Source organism: Delphinapterus leucas, chromosome 18 (assembly GCF_059928025.1).
Source record: "Delphinapterus leucas isolate spDelLeu-1000000601 "Yukka" chromosome 18, BTC_Dleu_Yukka2, whole genome shotgun sequence".
Lineage (NCBI taxonomy): Eukaryota > Metazoa > Chordata > Mammalia > Artiodactyla > Monodontidae > Delphinapterus > Delphinapterus leucas.
Window position 1 is genome coordinate 10068822 of NC_143146.1, and position 21620 is coordinate 10090441.

The 21620-nt window shown below is 39.6% G+C and overlaps 1 protein-coding gene across 1 annotated transcript in view; it reads left to right on the forward strand.

Annotated features, from left to right (window-relative positions):
* The window catches only part of NALCN (sodium leak channel, non-selective), a 279093-nt gene that overhangs the window by 21198 nt on the left and 236275 nt on the right, over window positions 1–21620 (forward strand). Inside the window, exon 6 of the mRNA XM_089899398.1 lies at window positions 3627–3781. Within this exon, the coding sequence (XP_089755524.1) occupies window positions 3627–3781 (155 nt within the window). The remainder of the gene's footprint in view (window positions 1–3626; window positions 3782–21620) is intronic.

Here is a 21620-nt window from a genome sequence, read left to right on the forward strand (position 1 = left end):
AACGTGGACTTAATTGCATAGGGAGAGAGCATCATGAAAGCCAAGGACCAAGCTCAGAGCAACTCAGTACTGAAGGTGAATTACAGGAGGAGGAGATGGAAAAGGAGAATGACCTGAGACATATGGACAGAACTAGCATCTTCAAAGCCAGCCGCGTTGCGTCTCTCTGAGCCTTCCTTTCCACACAGGCACAGTTCTCTAACCACAACCGGAAAAGGCTTTCCACATTGAAGAACTTGTGCGATTAGGTGGGGCCCACTTAGGTAATCCAGGATGATCTCCCCAACTCAAGAGTTTTAGCCTTGTTCACATCTGTACCTTAATTCCTTTTTGCCAGGTAAGATAATATATTCACAGGTTCTGGAGGTGAGAACGTGGATGTCTTTAGGGGGCTGTGAGTAAGAAAGTATTGATTCCCACTTAAGCATGAATGGATATTTATTATGACTGGGAGAATCATTGTCTCTATTTAGGATATGGCTGGTTGGAGCGAGAATTTCAGCCCCCTGAAAGTGGCGGGGGTTGGGGGAGGTGGTGGTGGGATGAATTGGGAGATAGGGATTGATATATATACACTAATATGTATAAAATGGATAACTAATAAGAACCTGCTGTACAAAAAAATAAAATTCAAAAATTCAAAAAAAAAAAAAAAAAGAAAAAAGAATTTCACCCCCCCTAATTCCAGAGAGCCTCTTGTTCTATCCTGACTATCTGAGGGAAAATGAACGAGGAAGTAATTAACAGTAACAAATAAAAATAAAATCTACAAGATTCTTGTTAACTGAGAAAATGAAACTAAGATAAATAACCAGTAGATATTCTGAAACTCATGATGTTCATCTCAGTTTTTAGAAAGGATATTTATCATGTGGTTTTAGATACGTAAGTTCCAGAGCAATTAATCATCTAATAAATATGTCTCTAATAAGCATCCTCTAAGAGCTTGATGTTGGCAAAAATAACGTGTTTCAAATCTGCTGCCTCTGAAGCCAAAAGATTTCAAAATACTATCTGTGCTGGTGAGGGTTGTGCTTCAAATGGGAATCAGTACTAGTATGAAAGAAAAAACAAGTGGAATCAAAGAGGAAAAATACCCTAATATTTATAAGTTAATGAAAATGATCAAAATAGTTAACAATTATTGAGTGATTAACTTATTTCCAGTGCTATTCTGAGAGTGGTACATTACCACATTTAATCATTAAGACCTCCCCACACAAGGTAGGTATAATTGCCGTCCCCATTTTCGAAATGTGGAAACTGAGGCTGTCCATGCCAGGGCTAGGGGTTCAATCTAGGGAATGTACAAACTTCAAACTATAAATTACAATAGGTCACACCTAGCACTTATTGTCTACCAAGTGCCTGTTTTAAGTATTTTACAGACGTAACATTTTCCCCACAGCTCCTCGAAGGAAGTATTTTCCCACCATCATAGAGATGAGGAAACTGAGGCACAAATTGGTGAAGTCACACACGTAGTAAGGGCTGAGCCGGAATTCACACCCAGCAGACTGGCGCCAGAGTCCAGTTATCCAAATAACTGAAAGATGATGTTTTTTGAAACTGTTTTGTGTAGACAGAGTGTTTTTGTCGGATATTCGCTGCTGTTGTCTTTTTAAAGTATTGGAAGTGAAAAAAAATTACTGATTTTGATGGGCTAGTACACTTTCCCCTTCCAGCACTTCACCTTACCTTCCTCACGAATTAAGAACTAGGTCATCTATAAGGTTTCTTTCAGCGGCACAATTCTGTGAACAAAATGCTTTCAGGGTCACGTACCAAAATTCCTTCTATTCTTTTGAGAATCCTTTATTGTTGTGTTTTCACATGCCAGGATTTATGTTACAGTTCATTATTGTAATGACTAATAATCATTTATAGTAAGCATTTATTGAGTGCTTGAAACACGCTAGGTGCTGTGATGAATGCATTACTTGGTTTGTTTTACTTAAAGCTCACACAAACTTCTCTCCCTGTTTCACAGATGAGGAAACCAAGCTTAGAAACATTTAAAATTATTCAAGTCACACAGCCAGTCAATGGCAGAGCTTAGAACCAACCCAGAAAGCCTTCCTCTGAAACTCTGAAGCCCAGTCCCCTTCCCACTTTGTTCTGATGTGTGGGTACAAACTCAAGAACATAGAGTCAGGCTAGACTTAAGCAAAGATGCATCATTTGGCCTGCGTATAAGAATGTAAAAGGAGGGGAAATAAGTGACGTGTGTGCCTAAAATCATATCTTTCTGATACAACCAAGTGGTGATGTCCACAAGCAGAGCCTTTCCTTTTGCATGTGGGGTCCAAAGGACCAGCTTAAAATATGACAATTATTTAAACATTCCCTGAGATGTATTGACAAAGTAGCTCACTTGCTGCTAACAAAGAGCAGAACCCTGAAGGAGTAAACATAGAAGTTTGTTTTGACTGAGATGGAACTGGGCAGTGTATTACCAGGGATTGTGTGCATGTGTGTGCGTTAAGACTAAAATTGTGTATGTCTTTGTAGGAGATTGTGTGTGTGTGCACATGGGCATGGTGGCCTCAAGCAGCTAAGGGATCGTGGAGAGTTAGGCATCATACTCTGGAGAAAACATGTTATATAAGGGGAAGTGGCCAATTGAATATAAGAAGATATTAAAAAAAGCAATGTGACCCAACACATCTGCCTCAATTTGGCCATAAGCAGAGGAGACTGAGACCGTCCTAAGGTTGGTCCCCATTTAGGAAATGCCTGGAAACATTGATGTAGTGGGAAATGACTATAATAAAGTCATGGGTTTGTAAGGTTTGTGGAATCATCTAGCTTAAACTTTGGCCCCTACACAAGCCATGTCAGTCATCTCAGATAGCCCCTATTTGGGGCCCATTTTAAGCTCCCAGAATGAGATTCCACAATCACCTTTCCAGTGGTTACCTGTACTCACTACCAAGAAAGCCATTACACGTCTAAATCCTTTCACATCAACTTAATGTCCAGTGTGTCCTCCGGAAAGATGAAAAGTAATTATATCACCAACTACCTAAAAAATAAATAAATAAATAAAAACGTGTAATACTCCTGGAGCTATCACTAAATCAGCCCATAATCTCTCTCTTTCCAATGTGATATCTTTAATTCCTTCAGTCTCACTTTATTTATCTGGTTTTTTTCCTAAACTGAACATCTGACAACCCAGAAGAAGGCCAAGTATCACTTATGAGACTTACAGTACTTTTGTACCATATGGAGAGTGATTGTCATCATTTACTGTTGCTTAGAAGTGAAGTAACATTTGTGCCCATAGTAGGAGAAGGATTTGTGGATAACAAGGAGTCCCCAGACAAGTTAACATTCCTTGCAAATCTACAGAAAAATTCCTTCCTTCGCTTTTTCTGAGTCTTGGTCTTCAATGACAAAAACCGTCATGGCGATAATGTTCTTACAAAGAGCTTCTGTGTGGATGAATCAGGTATCGTTTGAGAATGTTCATGGCATTAATGTTATGAATACCATTCATGAGTCAGGAATCTTAAATCTGTGTCCATATACAGCAGTTACTAATGAAGAATGATTACATTATGCATTTTAATCCACACTTACACTTGTTGAAATTGTCTGATCCTTTTCTGTGTTGTTTGCAGAAATGTAACCTGGAATAGTTTAGCTATCCCAGATACACACTGCTCACCAGAGCTGGAAGAAGGCTACCAGTGCCCCCCAGGATTTAAATGCATGGACCTTGAAGATCTGGGACTTAGCAGGCAAGAGCTGGGCTACAGTGGCTTTAATGAGATAGGTCTGTCTTACTGATAAAACACCTTTTCAGTTTCTATTTTACAATGTTTATGAAATGGAGAAAATAGTTGTATAATTGATATTTTATGTTCAGACTGGCTGTAGTTTTTAAGAAACACAACTAAGTTTTAATATATTCTCCCTTATAGTCTATAACATACAGTCTGTGTCTGTATATTCAGCAGTGTCTGTATAGACTTAAATATCTCTCAATTCTTAATTATAGCATTTAAAACTATTTGTCTGTTGAGTAAGGTTCAGGGTTGTGGACTCAAAGAACCCCTTGAGTCAACAAGACTTGGTTTCCTTCCACATTTAACTAGTAGGCAAGGTAAGTCTTAAGTAACTGGAATACTAGACATTGAGGAGTGCGTGAGAGCCGAAAAGTAATTCTGGAACAGGATACAGCTAATGAAATACTTAATGAATGTGCATCAACTATATAACAGAGGTATGGGAAATGCTTGTATGTGAATATGATGTGCCAAACTTGTACATTGATTTGTGACTTGTCCTATTAAGTCCTGAAACGTGCCGTCACGCACAGTAAAGAAAGAACTTGGCATCTGCCATTTAGTTGGTATCATTGCATTTGTTACAATTCCATGCAAGTTGCACATCTTTCACGATTGAAGCAAAAAAACATGGGATTCTAAACAATTATTTTATGCTCTGAGAATTTGTCTCAGTCAGCTCAGGCAGCCATAACAAAATATCGTAGACTGGGTGGCATAACAACAGAAATTTACTTCTTACCAGTCTGAAGGCTGGAAGTCTGAGATCAGGAGGCACCATGGTTAGGTCTGGTTACCCCTCTCCCTGGTTTGCAGATGGCTGTCTTCTCTCTGTGTGCTTATGGGATGGGTTGGGGGGAAGAGAAAGAGAGAGAGTGGGGAGAGAGGGAGAGAAAGCTCTCTGGTCTCTTCTTATAAGGACACTAATCCCATCATGAGAACCCCACGCCTCACAACCTGGCCTAAACCAAATCAACTTTTAAAGGCCCCACCTCCTAATGCCATCACACTGGAGGGTTAGAGCTTCAATATATGAATGGCAGGGGCTGAGGGAGTGGACGTAAACATTCAATCCATAGCAGAATTGTTGGAGTCATTTGAAAAAATTTAATTTTTTCTTGAAGTTTTAAGGCCCAGGTACATTTAAGAGAGTTCTAGACACTTTTACCCAGGTCCTAAGAGGAAAGTCTTTCAGTGTGTAACGGGATGGTGGCTGTGCTCTTTTGGAAGCCAAATCTACTTATTTTTAATCTGTCTTTTGGTGTGATTTCACTTCTTAATGGGCCAGCTGTACAATGGGGATCTCATAGCCAGGAAAGAGTGCATCACCCCTGTCTACCCAGGAGGGAAACTGGTTCAAACCCAGCCCATCCGCCTTCACACATCAGACAGAGTGGCTGATAAATCCTATTCCCACCCTGGCCTTCGGTCGTAGCAGCTCCTGGATAGTGTTATGCAGGATGGCATAATGAACTCTGGGATAAGTGTTTGAATTTCAGAAAGAACATGTGAAGATCTTGCACTGAGTGAGGAATATGTTCTAGATATATGAACTAAACCACAAGGCTACAGCCTTTGGACTGAATATAATACTGAAATTGGGCTGAAAGAAACATAAATAGTTGGTATTTTTAAAGAGTGCATTTTGCAAATAAATCCCTAAATTTTATTCTTATATATTTAGTATGCCCTCATAGTAAATCTCCAGCATCGTATTGATAGTTAGATGGGCATTCTTCTTTTGGCCAATGATACAGTTTTCTGGTTCATAAAAATTTAGAAGCCAACAGAGGTAAAGCATTTTAACTTGCTGTCTCTCTTATACTTCCCTGGCTTTGGAACCAATCTTACATCCTTCCCCGTGTCTCAAAAGTGCAAAGATTATGCCAGTGACTTTCAGGCATGAGCAGGAAATCACAGGTGTGGTGTGGGAGATGAGATATGTTATAGATTTAGCAACCTGCTCGGAGCAAGCTCCAAGCTGGGGCAGGACTAGAATGCATGGCTGGTGAGAGCCTGTTGCTCTTTCTTTTAGGGGCTGAGTGTGCCCATGTCTTGTATGGAGAGTGGCCAGCATTCAAGAATTAGGCTGTCCTTGCACTAGAAATCTCCAAGCCTTTAAAATCATGTTGCTAAATCAAATCTCCCCCTGACCATTTTAAATGCAGCAGTTGTGCCTAAACTCCAACTGCTGCATTATATTAAAGTGGATTTATCTTTTTTTTCACTGTGACTTACAGTAGCTTCAACTAATGTAGGGGACAATATCTCTTTGAGCAAGGAAGTCTCCTTCTAAAGCATGTGGGCTTAAGAAGCCCAGTTGTAGGAGGGAATTGCCCTGGAGGGTGGTAAGCTCCCACAAAGGCAGTAATCTTACTGTAGCTCTACTGTTTATTTGCACATTGATCTCCCAAGGATTTAAGCTCCTGGAAAACAGGAAGCACATCTTTTTATCTTCATGTCTCCAGGGCCTGGAGCAATGCCTGCTTGGTAGGAAACCCTTTATAAATATTTACTAATGGACCAAAGTATGTGCCCTTTTGAATTCGTAGGTGACACATCATATTTGTATTAGGATGTAGAGCCATAATAGAGAATTAAGTTGTTTTCTCATTGTTCTTTTCCCTGATTTCGTCTGCTTTTGTTGGCAGTGTTCATTCTTCCTCATGACTTCCCTTTCTATACAAGCTTAATTTGGTCTATTTGCTTCTTTTTCTCAAACGATGATTGAATTCAGCATCATTGTAGCACTAGTGGTTAGATAATGAAAATGTTGGCTTTGAACTGTAATCAAAAAATGTTAACATGGTCACTATAGTTTAGATTGAAATTGGTAACTATTTCCTGATATTATGTATCTATGTAGATACACAAACTAGTGTTTTAGATTATTTTGAAAGTTCTTATGGAAACAAAAGACAATGTTTCACCAAAACGAGGAAATTAATTTTATTAGGCACATGTGATCATCTCTTTCTGCATGCAGCTAAATTTAGAACATAATTAGGTACCTAACTGTGTATTTAAATTTGCCCAGTGTACTCTCTATATAAGTAATCATGATTAATTTAAAAGGAGCATGCTTCCTTTTCTTACTAGTCCAAATTATCATGCAATACATTGAATTTCAAGCATTTATAAAATTTTATTTATATTAGCTTCATGTCTCATTAAAATTTAATATTGATGATGTTGAAAAACTCAATTTTTAAAACTATATTAAGAGCCAGAGTCATTAGGTAGAAGAAATTACAAAGAGCCCCTACTGTAAGATTGCGGAGTAAAGAGACCTTTTCGTCTCTAAAATCATCCAAACATCAAGGATACTGAGAAACAGAAATGCAGTTTCCATATTTAAGGACTCTGAAAAGTTTATAACTGTAAACCCCAATATCAGAGGGCCAGGTGTCTAACAGAAAACTTCCCGAAAAGAGTCTGGCTACTGAGGACCTCAGAGCCGAAAGAAGACTGGCGTTCTACAACAACCAGTGTTCATCGTTCATTCAGTTTAAAAATTCAACAATAAAAATTAAATTATAGAAAATAAAAGTAAAATGAAATAAAATGACCAGTGTTCCCACAGAAGCAGAATAGTCCTCTCTTCGAGTCAGGGCATCACTGTGTAGCTGACGGTAGGAGTTTTCTGGAATTCCTTGTGGCATCACAGAGGAGAGGCCCTTATTCTGCAGGCAGCTGGGAGAGAGAGAGCTGTGGGCACCCCGAGACGGCTGATCAGCATAGACTAGGATGAGGGAAAGACTCCAGCTTTGCAAATCTGGCTCTACCTTACGATGACCTCACCGATTCTCAAGCATCATTCTCAGGCCAATTAAATCGAAACCTTACAGTGACTGAAGGCACAGATGGCTCTAAAAAGTTCTCCGGGTGATTCTAGCATGCATGCAGAGTGTGAACCACTGAAGCAACACCGATACACACCCAACTTGTGAAAATCTTCACTTCCACCCCACAGCATAACTTCACCCTTCCCTACATGAAACAGGACAAATATCTGGTGCTGTCAAAATCAATGTCAAAGGTGAAGGATAATAAAAAAGAATCAGGACCATTTCTATAAAAATGTGCCTTTCAGTATATTTAAAATGGAAAAAAAATACTCAAGATATATATAACTCAAAAGAATTGCAGAAAAAGAAGACTTAAATATACACGTTAAAAGGGTACAAACTGACTCAGTAAATTGACAGAGAACAGTCAACACTTAGGCCTATCTTAGTAAAGATGCTAGAATTCAAAGCTAAAGAAAGCATCCATTGGGTATCTTGAAAAAAAAGGAAAGATCGAGTCAGTTCTAAGGCGGACCATCAGAGGGGCCTGAAACTTCATGTCAATATTCAGCTCTCAGATATAACGTCACAATGCTTACAGGCTCCTTAGGGAAAGAATGTGTCAAACCCTTTTTGATTATTTTTGAAGAGGCAAGAATTCCGAGACTTCATTTTACATGAAGTCTTCTTGAAGCCATTCAGCCAATCAAGAATAACTGGTCATGGGCCTGGTCTCTAGTATGTATTCACTGTAAGAACAAAGCTAATACAACTGTAGGATTTACAGACTATAGTGTAAATATTACAGACTGTGATTGTGTGGAACAGAGGACAAGATCAACAGGGGAGGTAGGGTGATGATGTGGATGTTTATACTTAGCAGTAAAAAACAAGTATCATTTTATACAATATATGAATCCAGCAATGGAGGCATAAGGATACCTGCCATGAAAATGCATTACAAAGACAAAAACGACTTTAGAAAAAATTCAAACTTAAAATAATGGCCTTGGGGTTTGGATCATGGCTGTACTGTATACTAGCGTGGTGACCTTGGGAAAGTAATGAACCTCTCTTGCCTCGATTTCCTCATCTGTGAAATGGGTGAGTGATAGACCTACCTTACAGGGTTGTCAGAAGCAACTGAGAAACTACACATAGAATAGTGTCTGGCACAGCACAGACACACGATGAGCTAGAAATTAGAGATACGGTGGCAAAATAGGAATACATCACTGTTACTTGAGAATAAGTGACCACTTTAACAAAGAAGGGCAGGATATAGATGCTTTCAGATTAGCACCTCGATGTCTGATATTATTCCCTTTTCTTTGAGCCAGTTTGTCCCTCAGGTTGTTCAGGATCTTACAGCAAAGGAGAAGAGTGGAGGGGACGGGAACAAGGTGTTCTTAACTTTGCATTATTCTGCCATTAACTAATATCTCAAATTTTACTTCATTCTAATCAGTGTATAGAGGGCCAGTATTTGGGGTTGTTTAGTCTTTTTTAAAAATTTATTTTATTGAAATGTAGTTGATTTACAACGTTGTGGTAATTTCTGCTGTATAGCAAAGTGATTCAGTTATACATATATATACATTCTTTTGCAGGTTTTTTCCATTATGGTTTATCACAGGATATTGGATATAGTTCCCTGTGCTCTACAGTAGGCCCTTGTTGTTTATCCATTCTATATATAATAGTTTGTATCTGCTAATCCCAAACTCCCAATCCATCCCTCCCACTTGGCAGCCACAAGTCTGTTTTCTCTGTCTGTGAATCTGTTTCTGCATTGTGGATAAGTTCATTTGTGTCATATTTTAGATTCCACATATAAGTGATATCATACGGTATTTGTCTTTCTGACTTACTTCACTTAATATGATAATCTCTAGGTCCATCCATGTTGCTGCAAATGGCATTATTTCATTCTTTTTTATGGCTGAGTAATATTCCATTGTATATATATACCACATCTCTGTATCCATTCCTCTGTTGATGGACACTTAGGTTGCTTCCATGTCCTGGATATTGTGAATAGTGCTCCTATGAGCATTGGGGTGCGTGTATCTTTTTGAATTAGAGTTTTGTCCAGATATATGCCCTGGAGTGGGATTGCTGGATCATATGGCAACTCTATTTTTAGTTTTTTGAGGAACCATAGGTGTTTTCCATAGTGGCTGCACCACTTTACATTCTGGTGGTGTTTAGTCTTTGTTAATCAATTATTCCTCTCTTGCCACTCTGAAAATTATCCTCACTCTGGTGTTTTACCTGTCTCTTATCCCTATTTAGCCTGCACCATGGAATTTTTACAGTTTCATTAAGGCTCGGATATGTAATTTTATTTAGCCCTATGCATTTGAACTTGTGGGCCCCAGATTCCAGCCACATGTGTCTTTAGCAGCCTTTCAACAGATGCTCCTTCCACAGCCCTAAGCAGGGCATCTGGCAGGGCACTGAGAAGAAGCCACAGCTGCACCTCTTCCTGGACTGCTTCCAGCACTCAGTGGAAGCTCAGTCTTCTGTCCTCCCCTAAATCCCTGGGTCAAAGGGTGACTGAGATGCTGGCTGCTTCTCTGTCCCTCTCTTCCATTTACAGACCTCTGCATCATCGTTTCAGGGGAACCTTTCCTGTGGCTCATTCTTCAGGACCTCAACGCACACATCCGCTCTAAGACGTTAGCCTGTGCACCTGAGACACCCTGCACCCCCACGGTCCAGGCCTACTGAGGAATAGACGTTATTGAAAGGACATATTTGAAGATCACAGAATCTGTTTAGCAGACACTCAGATTCTGTGATTGAAGCGAGTGTGTGTGGATGTAGGTAGTAAGCATGCAGTGTAAAGGTCTGGGGACAGAGGACACCCAAAAAACCCATGCTGTAGAGGTAAAACCAAACAAATCGTATCCACTTAGTCTATTTAGAAAATGTGTCTACTTCCGCTTTCTGAGTCTTTACGCCCCTTGCAGCCTGTCTCTTCCTGTGTCTTACCACACACTCATCAACATGCAGGACGTACCACCCGAGACACTGCCGTTTTCTGTGACGGCACTAAACGTGGAATTAGAGGAGCTTTGAGCTGGAAAAGATGAGGCAGTCCCGTGGCTCACTGACACAGTTCTCCAGGTGGAGAAACTGAGCATCAGAGCCAGACTGGTCAGAATTCCAGAGAACTCCACACCAGTCGGGGCTAAACTCCCTCCTCATGATTCGCAGACTCACCCTATAACTTACTGTCTCCCTCAGACCTTTTTACATTTCAGATCAGTGTTTAATTCAGAAGGAAACTCAAAAAATACCTTGCAAAGCTTAGCTGTATTCTTAATTTTGTAGTAGGAGGTTAGCGTCACTCACCTTTGGTAAAATGCTGGTGGAGAGGACAACTATGCAAACAGATGTGATGTGCCAGTTAGAACAAAAAGCAACAACAAAATCCATCACATGTGGGAAGGAAATCACAGCCCAAGAAACTGGCAATTTTCTTGTCACGATATTTCAAAAGAGGGTAAGAAATTGGGTACAGAAGATGAATACAAAGCTATTCAGGTGGTGGTTTTTAACTCTCCATTCATTGTACAGTCAGGTAAAAAACAAAACATGTTTCCTTTTGATAGAACAATCCAATGAATGTCATTTAATGATAAAATTCACCCTGGGAGGTCGCTTAGGAAATAAATAGCTATCAGGCATTTTTTGGTTGTTTGCCTTCAGAATCATAAGAACAAAAAAGAAAAGCTCAATTTTTAAAATGTCAGAATGAACTAAACCTGATTGAAACAATATATCAGAAAAAGGAAGCCCATAAGTAAGATCAATCTATAAACAGGGCATTTGGAAGATAGCTAATCAAAAAGACATTTAAATTATACATGCGGGCTTCCCTGGTGGCACAGTAGTTGAGAGTCCGCCTGCCGATGCAGGGGACACGGGTTCGTGCCCCGGTCCGGGAAAATCCCACATGCCGCGGAGCGGCTGGGCCTGTGAGCCATGGCCACTGAGCCTGCGTGTCCGGAGCCTGTGCTCCGCAACGGGAGAGGCCACGGCAGTGAGAGGCCCGCGTACCACACACACACACACAAATTATACATGCTTTTAATGCTACATGGACCATATATAGTGGACTATTTTCCTTATTCTAGCTATACCGTAATCAAAGATAAAGCCAGGAGATAACAAACACCATGTTCTTATGGTGACTCATTGTCCAGCAGACAGTCTTTATTATTATAATTACTGTCATTACTTATGACAACTACTGCTATCATTTATCGATTGTTTATTATGTATCTGGCCTCAGGCAAAAGGTTTTCCATCCCTTGTGTTTTTTAATTCTCAAAATAAATCCGTAAGGTATCATTATTCCCAATTGGTAAGTGACAAGAAAGAGATGAGAAAGAATTGATTCGCCCACAGTCACACACAGGCCACAGTTGGGAGCCAAGGCCTACTGCCCTGTGTGCCAAGGTCAAAGCCTGTGTTTTCTGTCTGCAAACTCTGCCTTATCTGTGAGGTCAGCCAAGAGTGACCGCCATTCCCTGTGGCTTGTCAGGATGGCTGGTCCATTGTAGAGTCTCATGATGGTGGGAGAGGAGACATGTTCTCCAATGTAATAATCCACCAGACCTCCTGCCTTCTCATCCTGAAGTCTTGAGGACACAGGGGTGAGTGTGAAGAAGGGTCATGTCCACTGCAAACCGAGGGCCACTCGGGGCTGGTCTCTGCCTTTGAATCTAGCCCCTTGCAAGGGAGTTGGTGTGTGATCTGTGTTCATTATGTGGACGAATTTCAACGTAAAAAGAATATACCCGGAGATTATCATACTAAGTGAAGTAAGGCAGAAGAGAAAGACAAATATCATATGTGGAATCTACAAAAAACAAAAGGAACTTATTTACAAAACAGAAACAGACTCACAGATTTAGAGAATGAACTTATGGTTACCAGATGGGAAGAATGCAGTAGGCCTTGGCTCCCAACTGTGGCCTGTGTGTGTGACTGTGGGCGAATCAATTCTTTCTCATCTCTTTCTTGTCACTTACCAATTGGGAATAATGATACCTTATGGATTTATTTTGAGAATTAAAAAACACAAGGGATGGAAAACCTTTTGCCTGATGCCAGATACATAATAAATAATTGATAAGAATGGAGGGAGAGATGGATTGGGAGTTTGGGATTGACATGTACACACTGCTATATTTAAAATAGATAACCCACAAGGACCTACTGTATAGCACAGGGAACTCTGCTCAATTCTCTGTAATAACCTAAATGGGGAAAGAATTTGAAAAAGAACAGATATCTATACATGTGTATGTATAACTGAATCACTTTGCTGTATACCTGAAACTAACACAACATTGTTAATCAACTATACTCCAATATAAGATAAAAAATTTAAAAACAAAACAAAAAACAAACAAAAAGAATATACCTGGGCAGCAATGCAGTTTTACGAGATACTTATAGAGCTATGGACATTTGGTCAAGGATTAGAGGCAATAGCAGCAAAAATGAGTAAATATGCTTTTGATACAAAGTGAGATTGTAGGCACATTGACTAGAGATGTGGGAGAAAACTTTGAAAGTAACAAAATATGTTATCTGGTACATTGCAGTCAGGTTCATACTTATTTGAACTAAATTCAAAATTCTACTGTGATACATCTATTTACTATTTGTAATCTACACCTACATGCGTCAACTTCTCCTGTGTATTTGAACTTAACTTTCTCTTTCTGAGATATGAGTATTTAAATTTGCTTTTTTTTCTTGTGATGAGAGTTCTTAGGATTTACCCTCTTAACAACTTTCATATATAACATACAGTAGTGTTCATTATATTTACCCGTAGTACTTATTTACCTTATAAGTAGAAATTTATACCTTTTGACCACCTTCATCCAATTCTCTCTCCCTCTACCCCTGCCTTTGGTAACCACAAATCTGGTCTCGTCTGCTATGAGTTTGTTTGTTGGTTGGTTGGTTTTTGAAGTATAATTGCCCTACAACACTATGTTAGTTCCTGTTATACAACATAGTGATGCAATATTTCTATATGTTTCAAAATAATCACCGCGATAAATCGAGTTACCATCTGTCACCAGACAAAGATATTACATAGTTATTGACTATGTTCCCCACCCTATACATTTCATACCCATGACTCACTATTTGGCAGCTGTTAATTTTGCCTTCTAAATACTGCAAATTAACCAACAGTTTTATTTAAGTTGATTTTGAAAATGCATATTAGTTAATTTCTTTATTAGACATATTAGTAAAGAATATTTAACTTATTTGTCCTCTTCATAAAAAAATAATAAAACCCATAAAGCTCTTCTTAAAATAAAAAAGCCCTCCTAGGGCTTCCCTGGTGGCGCAGTGGTTGAGAGTCCGCCTGCCGATGCAGGGGACACGGGTTCGTGCCCCGGTCCGGGAAGATCCCACATGCTGCGGAGTGGCTGGGCCCGTGAGCCATGGCCGCTGGGCCTGCATGTCCGGAGCCTGTGCTCCGCAACAGGAGAGGCCACAACAGTGAGAGGCCCGCGTACCGCAAAAAAAAACAAAACAAAAACAAACAAAAAAAATTTTTAAAGCCCTCCTAAAAATATGAGGTAGAAAAACCACAGATCATCAGTGTCACAGAAGTCCAAATGTGAGTCTTGAATGCAAATACAAACTTAAGGGATGACTTATAATTTTTGTAAATTTTTTTCTGGCAACAATAAATTAATTGGGCCTTTCAAGAAAATGAAAACATTAGAGTAGACTGCAGCCTGCTAGATTCTTATACAGATACTCCCAAGTCACTTCTGAAGAAGGCTACTATGGAAACTGAAACTTGGGACTAGCGTTTTTCTCCAAGGGGTATATTTTAGCTGTTACTTACTTTTGTGGTATTTTCCTCATTTAACTTTGGGTAGTATTGGCTACAAGATATAAACTCAGCTCCCTGTGTGAGTCATAAATCAAGTTTATTAAATATTGATGAGAAATAACATCAGTGGTTATTTTCATCCCCGGTGGTGTTCGGTGCTTGGAATTACCCCTGTATTTTCCTGTAGGAGGATTGACAGTGAATCCACCTACACAGTCTAATGTTTCAGTTTTAGGATTTGCTTTACTTTAAAATTCCTTCCTATGTTTTTGTCTACTGGCATGCTATTATTTTCATAATTTGTCTCTTATTACATCTGATATTAAATGACATAAAATGTGGTGAAAGGAAATTACTTTTATTCAGATCATAATAGAATGTAAATTGAACTGCCTTGATGCTGCTGCTGAAAATTGATTCCTCAGATTTAAATGATGTTAAAACATATTTCATGTGGCTGTATGTGATATCAGATGAAAACTTTACAAATGAATAGAAAATAGAGCATTATTCTGTATCTATAACTATGATTTATTACAGAATGTACATTTTTATTGCAGTTGCAAAAAAGACACAGTAAAGACTAATCTGTAAATTATGTAACTGAGATTTATAATACTTCATGAAAAAGCACCAAAGGGTCATTTCCCCTGCATTAATCTTTATGTTTTGCATTGCTACTGGAATTATTTACTGATTTTTATGAAAACACATGTAGAAGAGAAAACTAGGGTACTAGAATTCAACCAAAAGTGCTTACTTTAATCTGTGATAATTCTCTACTTGATCTCTGAAGGAATTCCTTTATCATGAGACAGGGAAAACAATGTATTTTTGTTGAATAGAGGATAAAATCCAGAAGCTTCAATAAGAGAAATAGTTATGAGAGTGTTTGGTCAAATACCAATGTTTTATCCCTGGGTTCAGTCATCATAAATGCCCTCAGGTTACATGCAAAAGTGTGTGCTCGAGGTTTTCTAAAGGAACTAAGTCTTAGGGTTTCATTAGATTCTGACAGTGTCACAGACTAATTTAAACTAAAATTAGATATGCAGATAAATATTCAGAATATTAGGAAAAAAGGGGGTGTAAAGATAGAAATTGCAGACATGATTTTAAAAAAAGATATACACTGTCTAGTATGTAGCAGATAGGTGTTCAGAAGTTCTTGCTGAATGGATTAGAAAAGGCAGCTGCTAGAGTGACTTTTCATTGGACAGTGAAAGAAGGAATTTTGAAAGTGGATTTCTGAGGGCATGAAGTGATGATTTTTTTCACATGATACATAGAAGACAGTACTCATTGGAAATATCTAGTGGTTTCCAAGAAATTAGCATGCTTATAGTTATATGTTAAGTATTTGTAGATTATAAAAATAATGCTTCAATTTGTGACCACCTAGAGGGGTGGGATAGGGAGGGTGGGAGGGAGACGCAAGAGGGAGGGGATATGGGGATATATGTATATGTATAGCTGATTCACTTTGTTATACAGCAGAAACTAACACAACATTGTAAAGCAATTATATTCCAATAAAGATGTGAAAAAAATAAACACAAGAGAAATTTTAAAATAAGAAATTAAAAAATAATTTGAGAAATTAAAAAATCTCAAATAACATGAGATTTAATGAAAGTAATAAATTCTGCCATATATAATTCCCTCCCTTTCTCTCTTTCCTTTCTTCTTTCCTTCTTTCATCTCCATGTTTCATGATATTTAATAAAACACCTGTAACCATTTCCCTACCAATAGACACCTAAGTGATTTTCAGTGTGTTACTACAAGTAATTCTGTGTTGAATATACACACTCACACACACACAGGTCCTGTGCATGTGTGTGAGTATTCTTTTTTTTTATAAAGTGAATTTTTTTTTAAATTAATTAATTTTTATTTTTGACTGCACTGGGTCTTTATTGCTGCTCACGGGCTTTCTCTAGTTGCAGCGAGCGGGGGCTACTCTTAGTTGCGGTGCGCGGGCTTCTCATTGTGGTGGCTTCTCTTGTTACGGAGCACGGGCTCTAGCCGCACACACTTCAGTAGCTGTGGCACGTGGGCTCAGTAGTTGTGGCTTGCGGGCTCTAGAGCACAGGCTCAGTAGTTGTGATGCATACACTTAGTTGCTCCACGGCATGTGGGATCTTCCCGGATCAGGGCTCGAACCTGTGTCCCCTGCATTGGCAGGCAGATTCTTAACCACTGTGCCACCAGCCCTGTGTGAGTATTCCTAGAAACAGATTCCTAGAACAATTTCTGGGTCAAAGGGTATGCACAGTTTTAACATAATAGATAACTCATGCTTTATTTCTCAAAATAAATTCACAGTCCAGCCCTTATTGTGTGAGAGTGAGTTTCACAAAGTATAAGGTATTCCTTTCCAATATGCATAGATACGGAAGTAAAAAAAAATAACATAGGCCGTGTTGTATTCTGTCCTCTTCTGAACACCAGCAGTTCATTCTCTTTTCTTTGAATTCTTCATTCCATTCTCCCTGGAATGCCTCCCTCCTACTGGCCCTGTCAGTCTGGGACTCACCTTCCAGGCCTCCTTTCCAGTAGCTTCCCCATTGCACTAGCAGCATTTATCTCCCTCTGTCTGAACCATGACACCAAGGTTTGTGCATAAAGTCAGTGCTTACTTCGATTTGTTTCCCACTAGGGTGAGTGCGTGTGCGTGTGTGTGTGTGTATGTGTATGTGTGTGTTTTACCCCTGTCTTCCCAATTAGCTCATTCAGTCCTCCAGGAGAGGCAAAGCTTCCTGTTCTTCCTGTCTAACTCTGTGAGCTCATTATTGCCTTTGAGGACAGGTTGATCACATTTAGGAAAATTTTATATTAGACACATTGCCTTTTTCAATCAACATTCTGTGGAAACCTTTTGATTGAAAATGTAAATTTAATGCAAATATGACTCTAGCCTTTAAGTACATTGTTCACTGAAATTAAGCGGCTTCCACGTTAAGCCACATACTCCTGTGAAACAAAAGTGAGCAGACCAGCAGAGAAGCCTTGTGTTGACAGTCATGGAAACGTTCCCTGCTGGTGATGGCAGTCAGTGGAACATAATTCCCTGGACTCTCTATGAAATTAAATTAATTCCACCATCTAATCAGTTGGAGCAAAAAGGAATGATGTCATTTAGGAAAGTCCTAACACAGCTCTTCCCTCGAGGCCAGTAGGGCCAGAGGAAAGGCGACTCCCACCTCTCCTGGGGCTGCAAGTTCTAATACAGGAGCCCTGCTTATCAAAACTGTGCTGGGAAGAGGGAGGTGACTCCCCCCCGGGGAAGAAAGCTCTCTGGCGCTTGAAGATGTGTTTCTAACCTGAGGAAGGGAAAGACTCAGTTTCAGGTTGGAGTCTGCATCTCATTCGTGGGTGACATAGGACAGTTACTTACCTCTCTGTGCTTTAAAATTGCGATAAATATCATACATATCTCAGAGGGTAGCAGGAAGATTAGATTATTTTCATCCTCATGCCTAATGAGTCCTCAGTAAAATTTAGCTGTGATTATAATGATCACTTTTATTAAATATATAGTTATCAGCTAAATGAATGAATGAATTATAGAGCAAACTATTCTAAAGTCACACAGTTAGAAAGTGGGAGGAATAGGACCAAACCTCATTCGTATCTGTCTTATTATCTATATTATTTCCATGGCATCAGCTTACCTCCTTTTAGTCTTGGCAAAGCATTCATGATCATACAACACAATTTAACATATACTCACATTTTACTGTGCTGGTATATGTTCTGTTTACTGGTGTTTTGTCCCCTCCGTGTACATCTTCATTGGAAATAAAATTTTGAAAAATGTTTTCCTATTTCCTGCACTGCTTAAAGATGCTGCCAGTAAAGCCATCTCTAAGCTGAGATGCTTTGTCCTCACAGGTCTTCTAAAGAGTTAGAGCAGTGCTGAAGTTGTATGTTTACAACTGACAAGGATCTGCAAACCACCGGCCTGTGAACCAAATCCTGCTTACTGCCTGTTTTTGTAAATAAAATTTTATTGCAACTCCATGTCCGTTTGTTTCCCTATGGTCCATGGCTGCTTTCTGACAATACAGCAGAATTTCTAGAGTTCCAGCAGAAATGCTGTGGTCCATATAGACAAAATGTTTACCATCTGATCCTTTACGGAAAAAGTTTGCCAACCCCTAGACTAGACTAACAGTAGGAAAAACTACTCAGCCTGTGCTTCTTTTTTTAAATTATATCTTCCCACAGATGCCTGGAATCCTTGGCAATCCTTATATTCACCTCTTCTTACATCCCTTAGACTTGGGAAGCTCAGAGGTGCAACACATCTCTTATTTTTATGTAGATTTGTGATAAAATCTAGACTCTCCTTCCCTGATTCAAAGCCCCTTAAACTCTAAACATGAAATTTTCAAAGAAAAGTTACCCTGGTTGTATACACCCCTGAAAGTCATCTCCTTTCTGTGGTCTCTCAAGTACACAGACTATGTTCCTTGAATCTGTCATTGACGTTAAGTAAGACATTTTTGAAGAATGAGTGATAGGCTAGACATAGAACCTAATGAACCTTGATTGTTTTAATTAAGTGGGTATTCCTTAATTAAATGGGGGTAAGAGCCTCAGTGGTTAAAGACACTGCTTAGAAAATCAGAATCAAAATAGTAACAGTTATTCTCCAATGCCTTGTTTTAGCCAGAAAACATTACTGAAAATGAGTGAAAGAAGGGGAAAAGATCATTATGCTTACAAAAGACTAATAAAAACAAAATAAAATACCATTTATAGCCCCTTTAAAGTATTGCCTTTTTAAATGTTCAGATAACTCACCGATTACTTCTTCTAGTAAATTATCTGCAAGGGCAGAGTGACATCCACCTATCCCTGGACACACGCCCCATTTGCCCTGGGACTTTGCTCCCCCTCCCATCAAGAGGTGGAGTCTTTCTCCTCCCCTTGAATCTGGTGCCTGTGATTTCTTTGCCCAAGAAAATGTGATGCAGTGACATTGTATAAGCTTTGGAGGCAAGGCCTCCAGATGCCCAGCAGCTTCCTGTCTTGCCCGTTGGAGTGCTGCTCTGAGATGCTCAGGGCAAGTAGCCTAGAGAAGGATGAGAGGCTGTGTGGACAGGAGCTGAGGCCCCCCACTTGACAGCAAGTGCTTGCCCCAATATGTGAGTGAAGCCTTCTCAGACTCTGTGACCCCAGATGACCTTCTGGACGAGAGCCGTATGAGTGACCCAGGTGAGACCAGCAGAGGATCACCTATTTGACCCTAGACCAGTTGCTTCCAGAGAATCATGAACCAATCAGTGGTGGTTGTTTGAATCCAGTATGTTTTGTGGTGGTTTGTTATGCAGCCGCATATAATTGAAAAACTCTCAATTTACCAAAGAGGAAACTGGGGGTCATGATATAAGCAACATGCCTAAGCTCATGTAGCATTTGGCAAGTCGGGGATTCAGACTCAAGTCAACCCAACTAAATCATGCTCTAAAGCACTCCTCTCTACTATATGCTGTATCGTCCAAAAATTAAATGGATTGCCTAAGCAGCATTTCTGAAGACTGAGGTAGCTTGGGAGATGTAATTTGCTCACCACTCTGTTGTGTTTTTATTGGGACTTTTGATATCAGGAATGTTCTGGAAGACCTGAGATATGCAGTCTCCATCTCTGAGCAATACTCAAGCAAGGACTGTAGGTAGTCCTCTGATGTTCATTCATTCACTCATTCATTCATTCAGCAGGTATTTATTGAGAACCTACTATACATTAGGTGCTGTTTTCAGCACTGGCAGGCACAAGGAGTATGCTAATGCAGAACCAGAGATGGATGGCATTATATTTTCTTTTTTTTTGAAAATTCACACTTGCTTATATGTTGATTTCCTTATTAAGGGCTGACTTGTTTTAGGCTCTGGAACTCCCAGTTCTGTACTTAAATTTTTTTGGTTAGCCTAAGCATAGTGCTAGATTTCAAGAAATCAATTGCCAAACAGGATTTTCCATTGAGTTTTTTTAAAAAGGAAACATGTAGGCCAAAATACAATTAATAAGAAAAGACCATTTAGGCATCAGCAGAATTTGATCAGTTGCTCAAATTTCAAGCAAGTTTCTAAAACAAAACTGTTTTCTTCTCTTAATCAGTTTAAAAGGAGGGCCTTGTGCTCATTTTTGTTGGTGGAGGTGAACTGAATTTTATAAGCTCTGTAAAATGAGGCCAGAGTGAACAGAAATTGAGTCAAAATAATGGATGACACATCTTAACATCTTCTTAGGCTCTTGTGTCCTGACCACACCCCATTTGAACCTAAGGGGAGTCTCCTGGAGGCTGAGGGGTTCATTAACTTGCAGCTGTCTGAGACTAGTCTGCAAAAGCTAAAAAGAAAGTCAGCCACAAGAAAGCAGGTGGCAGTGGCCTGGAAGATGCACAAAGGAAAGGGGCGGCTGGTAGGGAAAAGCATATTTGACTGAGACCTTTACAGAGGGATGGAGAGGGCCCTGGGCCACTGGAAATGGAAGCTGGGAGGAAAGTCTTGAAGGCAGACAGCCTGGAATCAAGGGCAGCAGCTGGCAGAACAGCTCAAAACAGGGCGAGTGGCATGATTCAAGAGGACTTATGAATTGTTGTGTTGTACGGTGACCATTAAGCTTGTTAGTGAGGGAAGAGATTCAGTGCTTTCATTGTGCCAAGCACTGTGAGAGATACTTTCACCCATGTCAGCTACCCTAACATCCAGGGCAGCCCTTCAGTGTAACAATTATGCTGTAGGTCAAGTGTAGCTTCTTGGCAAGTGTAAGCGCCTGTGGTCATCTCTGTTTATACATTTCTTTGAGAGATTTCCTAAAATCAACCTACTTGCTCATTTCTTGTCTGTAGTCTGTACTGTTTCGCGTGGAAGATTCATGCCTTTCAATCGTATTCCAAATTGACAGACTTCAGCCTCCATGAAGCTGTGGGCAGACAGGTGAGGTGGTGATATTGCCAGGGACCAGCTTATGCAGAAGTTTAATCCTTTGAGGAAAAGGATAGCAAGCCCAATGGTAATTGTCCAAAAAAAAAAAAAATGCTGCTAGAGAACAAAATGTATTTACTACATAACCTGGTAAAATATTTTAAAGTTTGGTGTTGGTAAGTTTCAATGGTTCTTTTTCTCTTTTTACAAAAG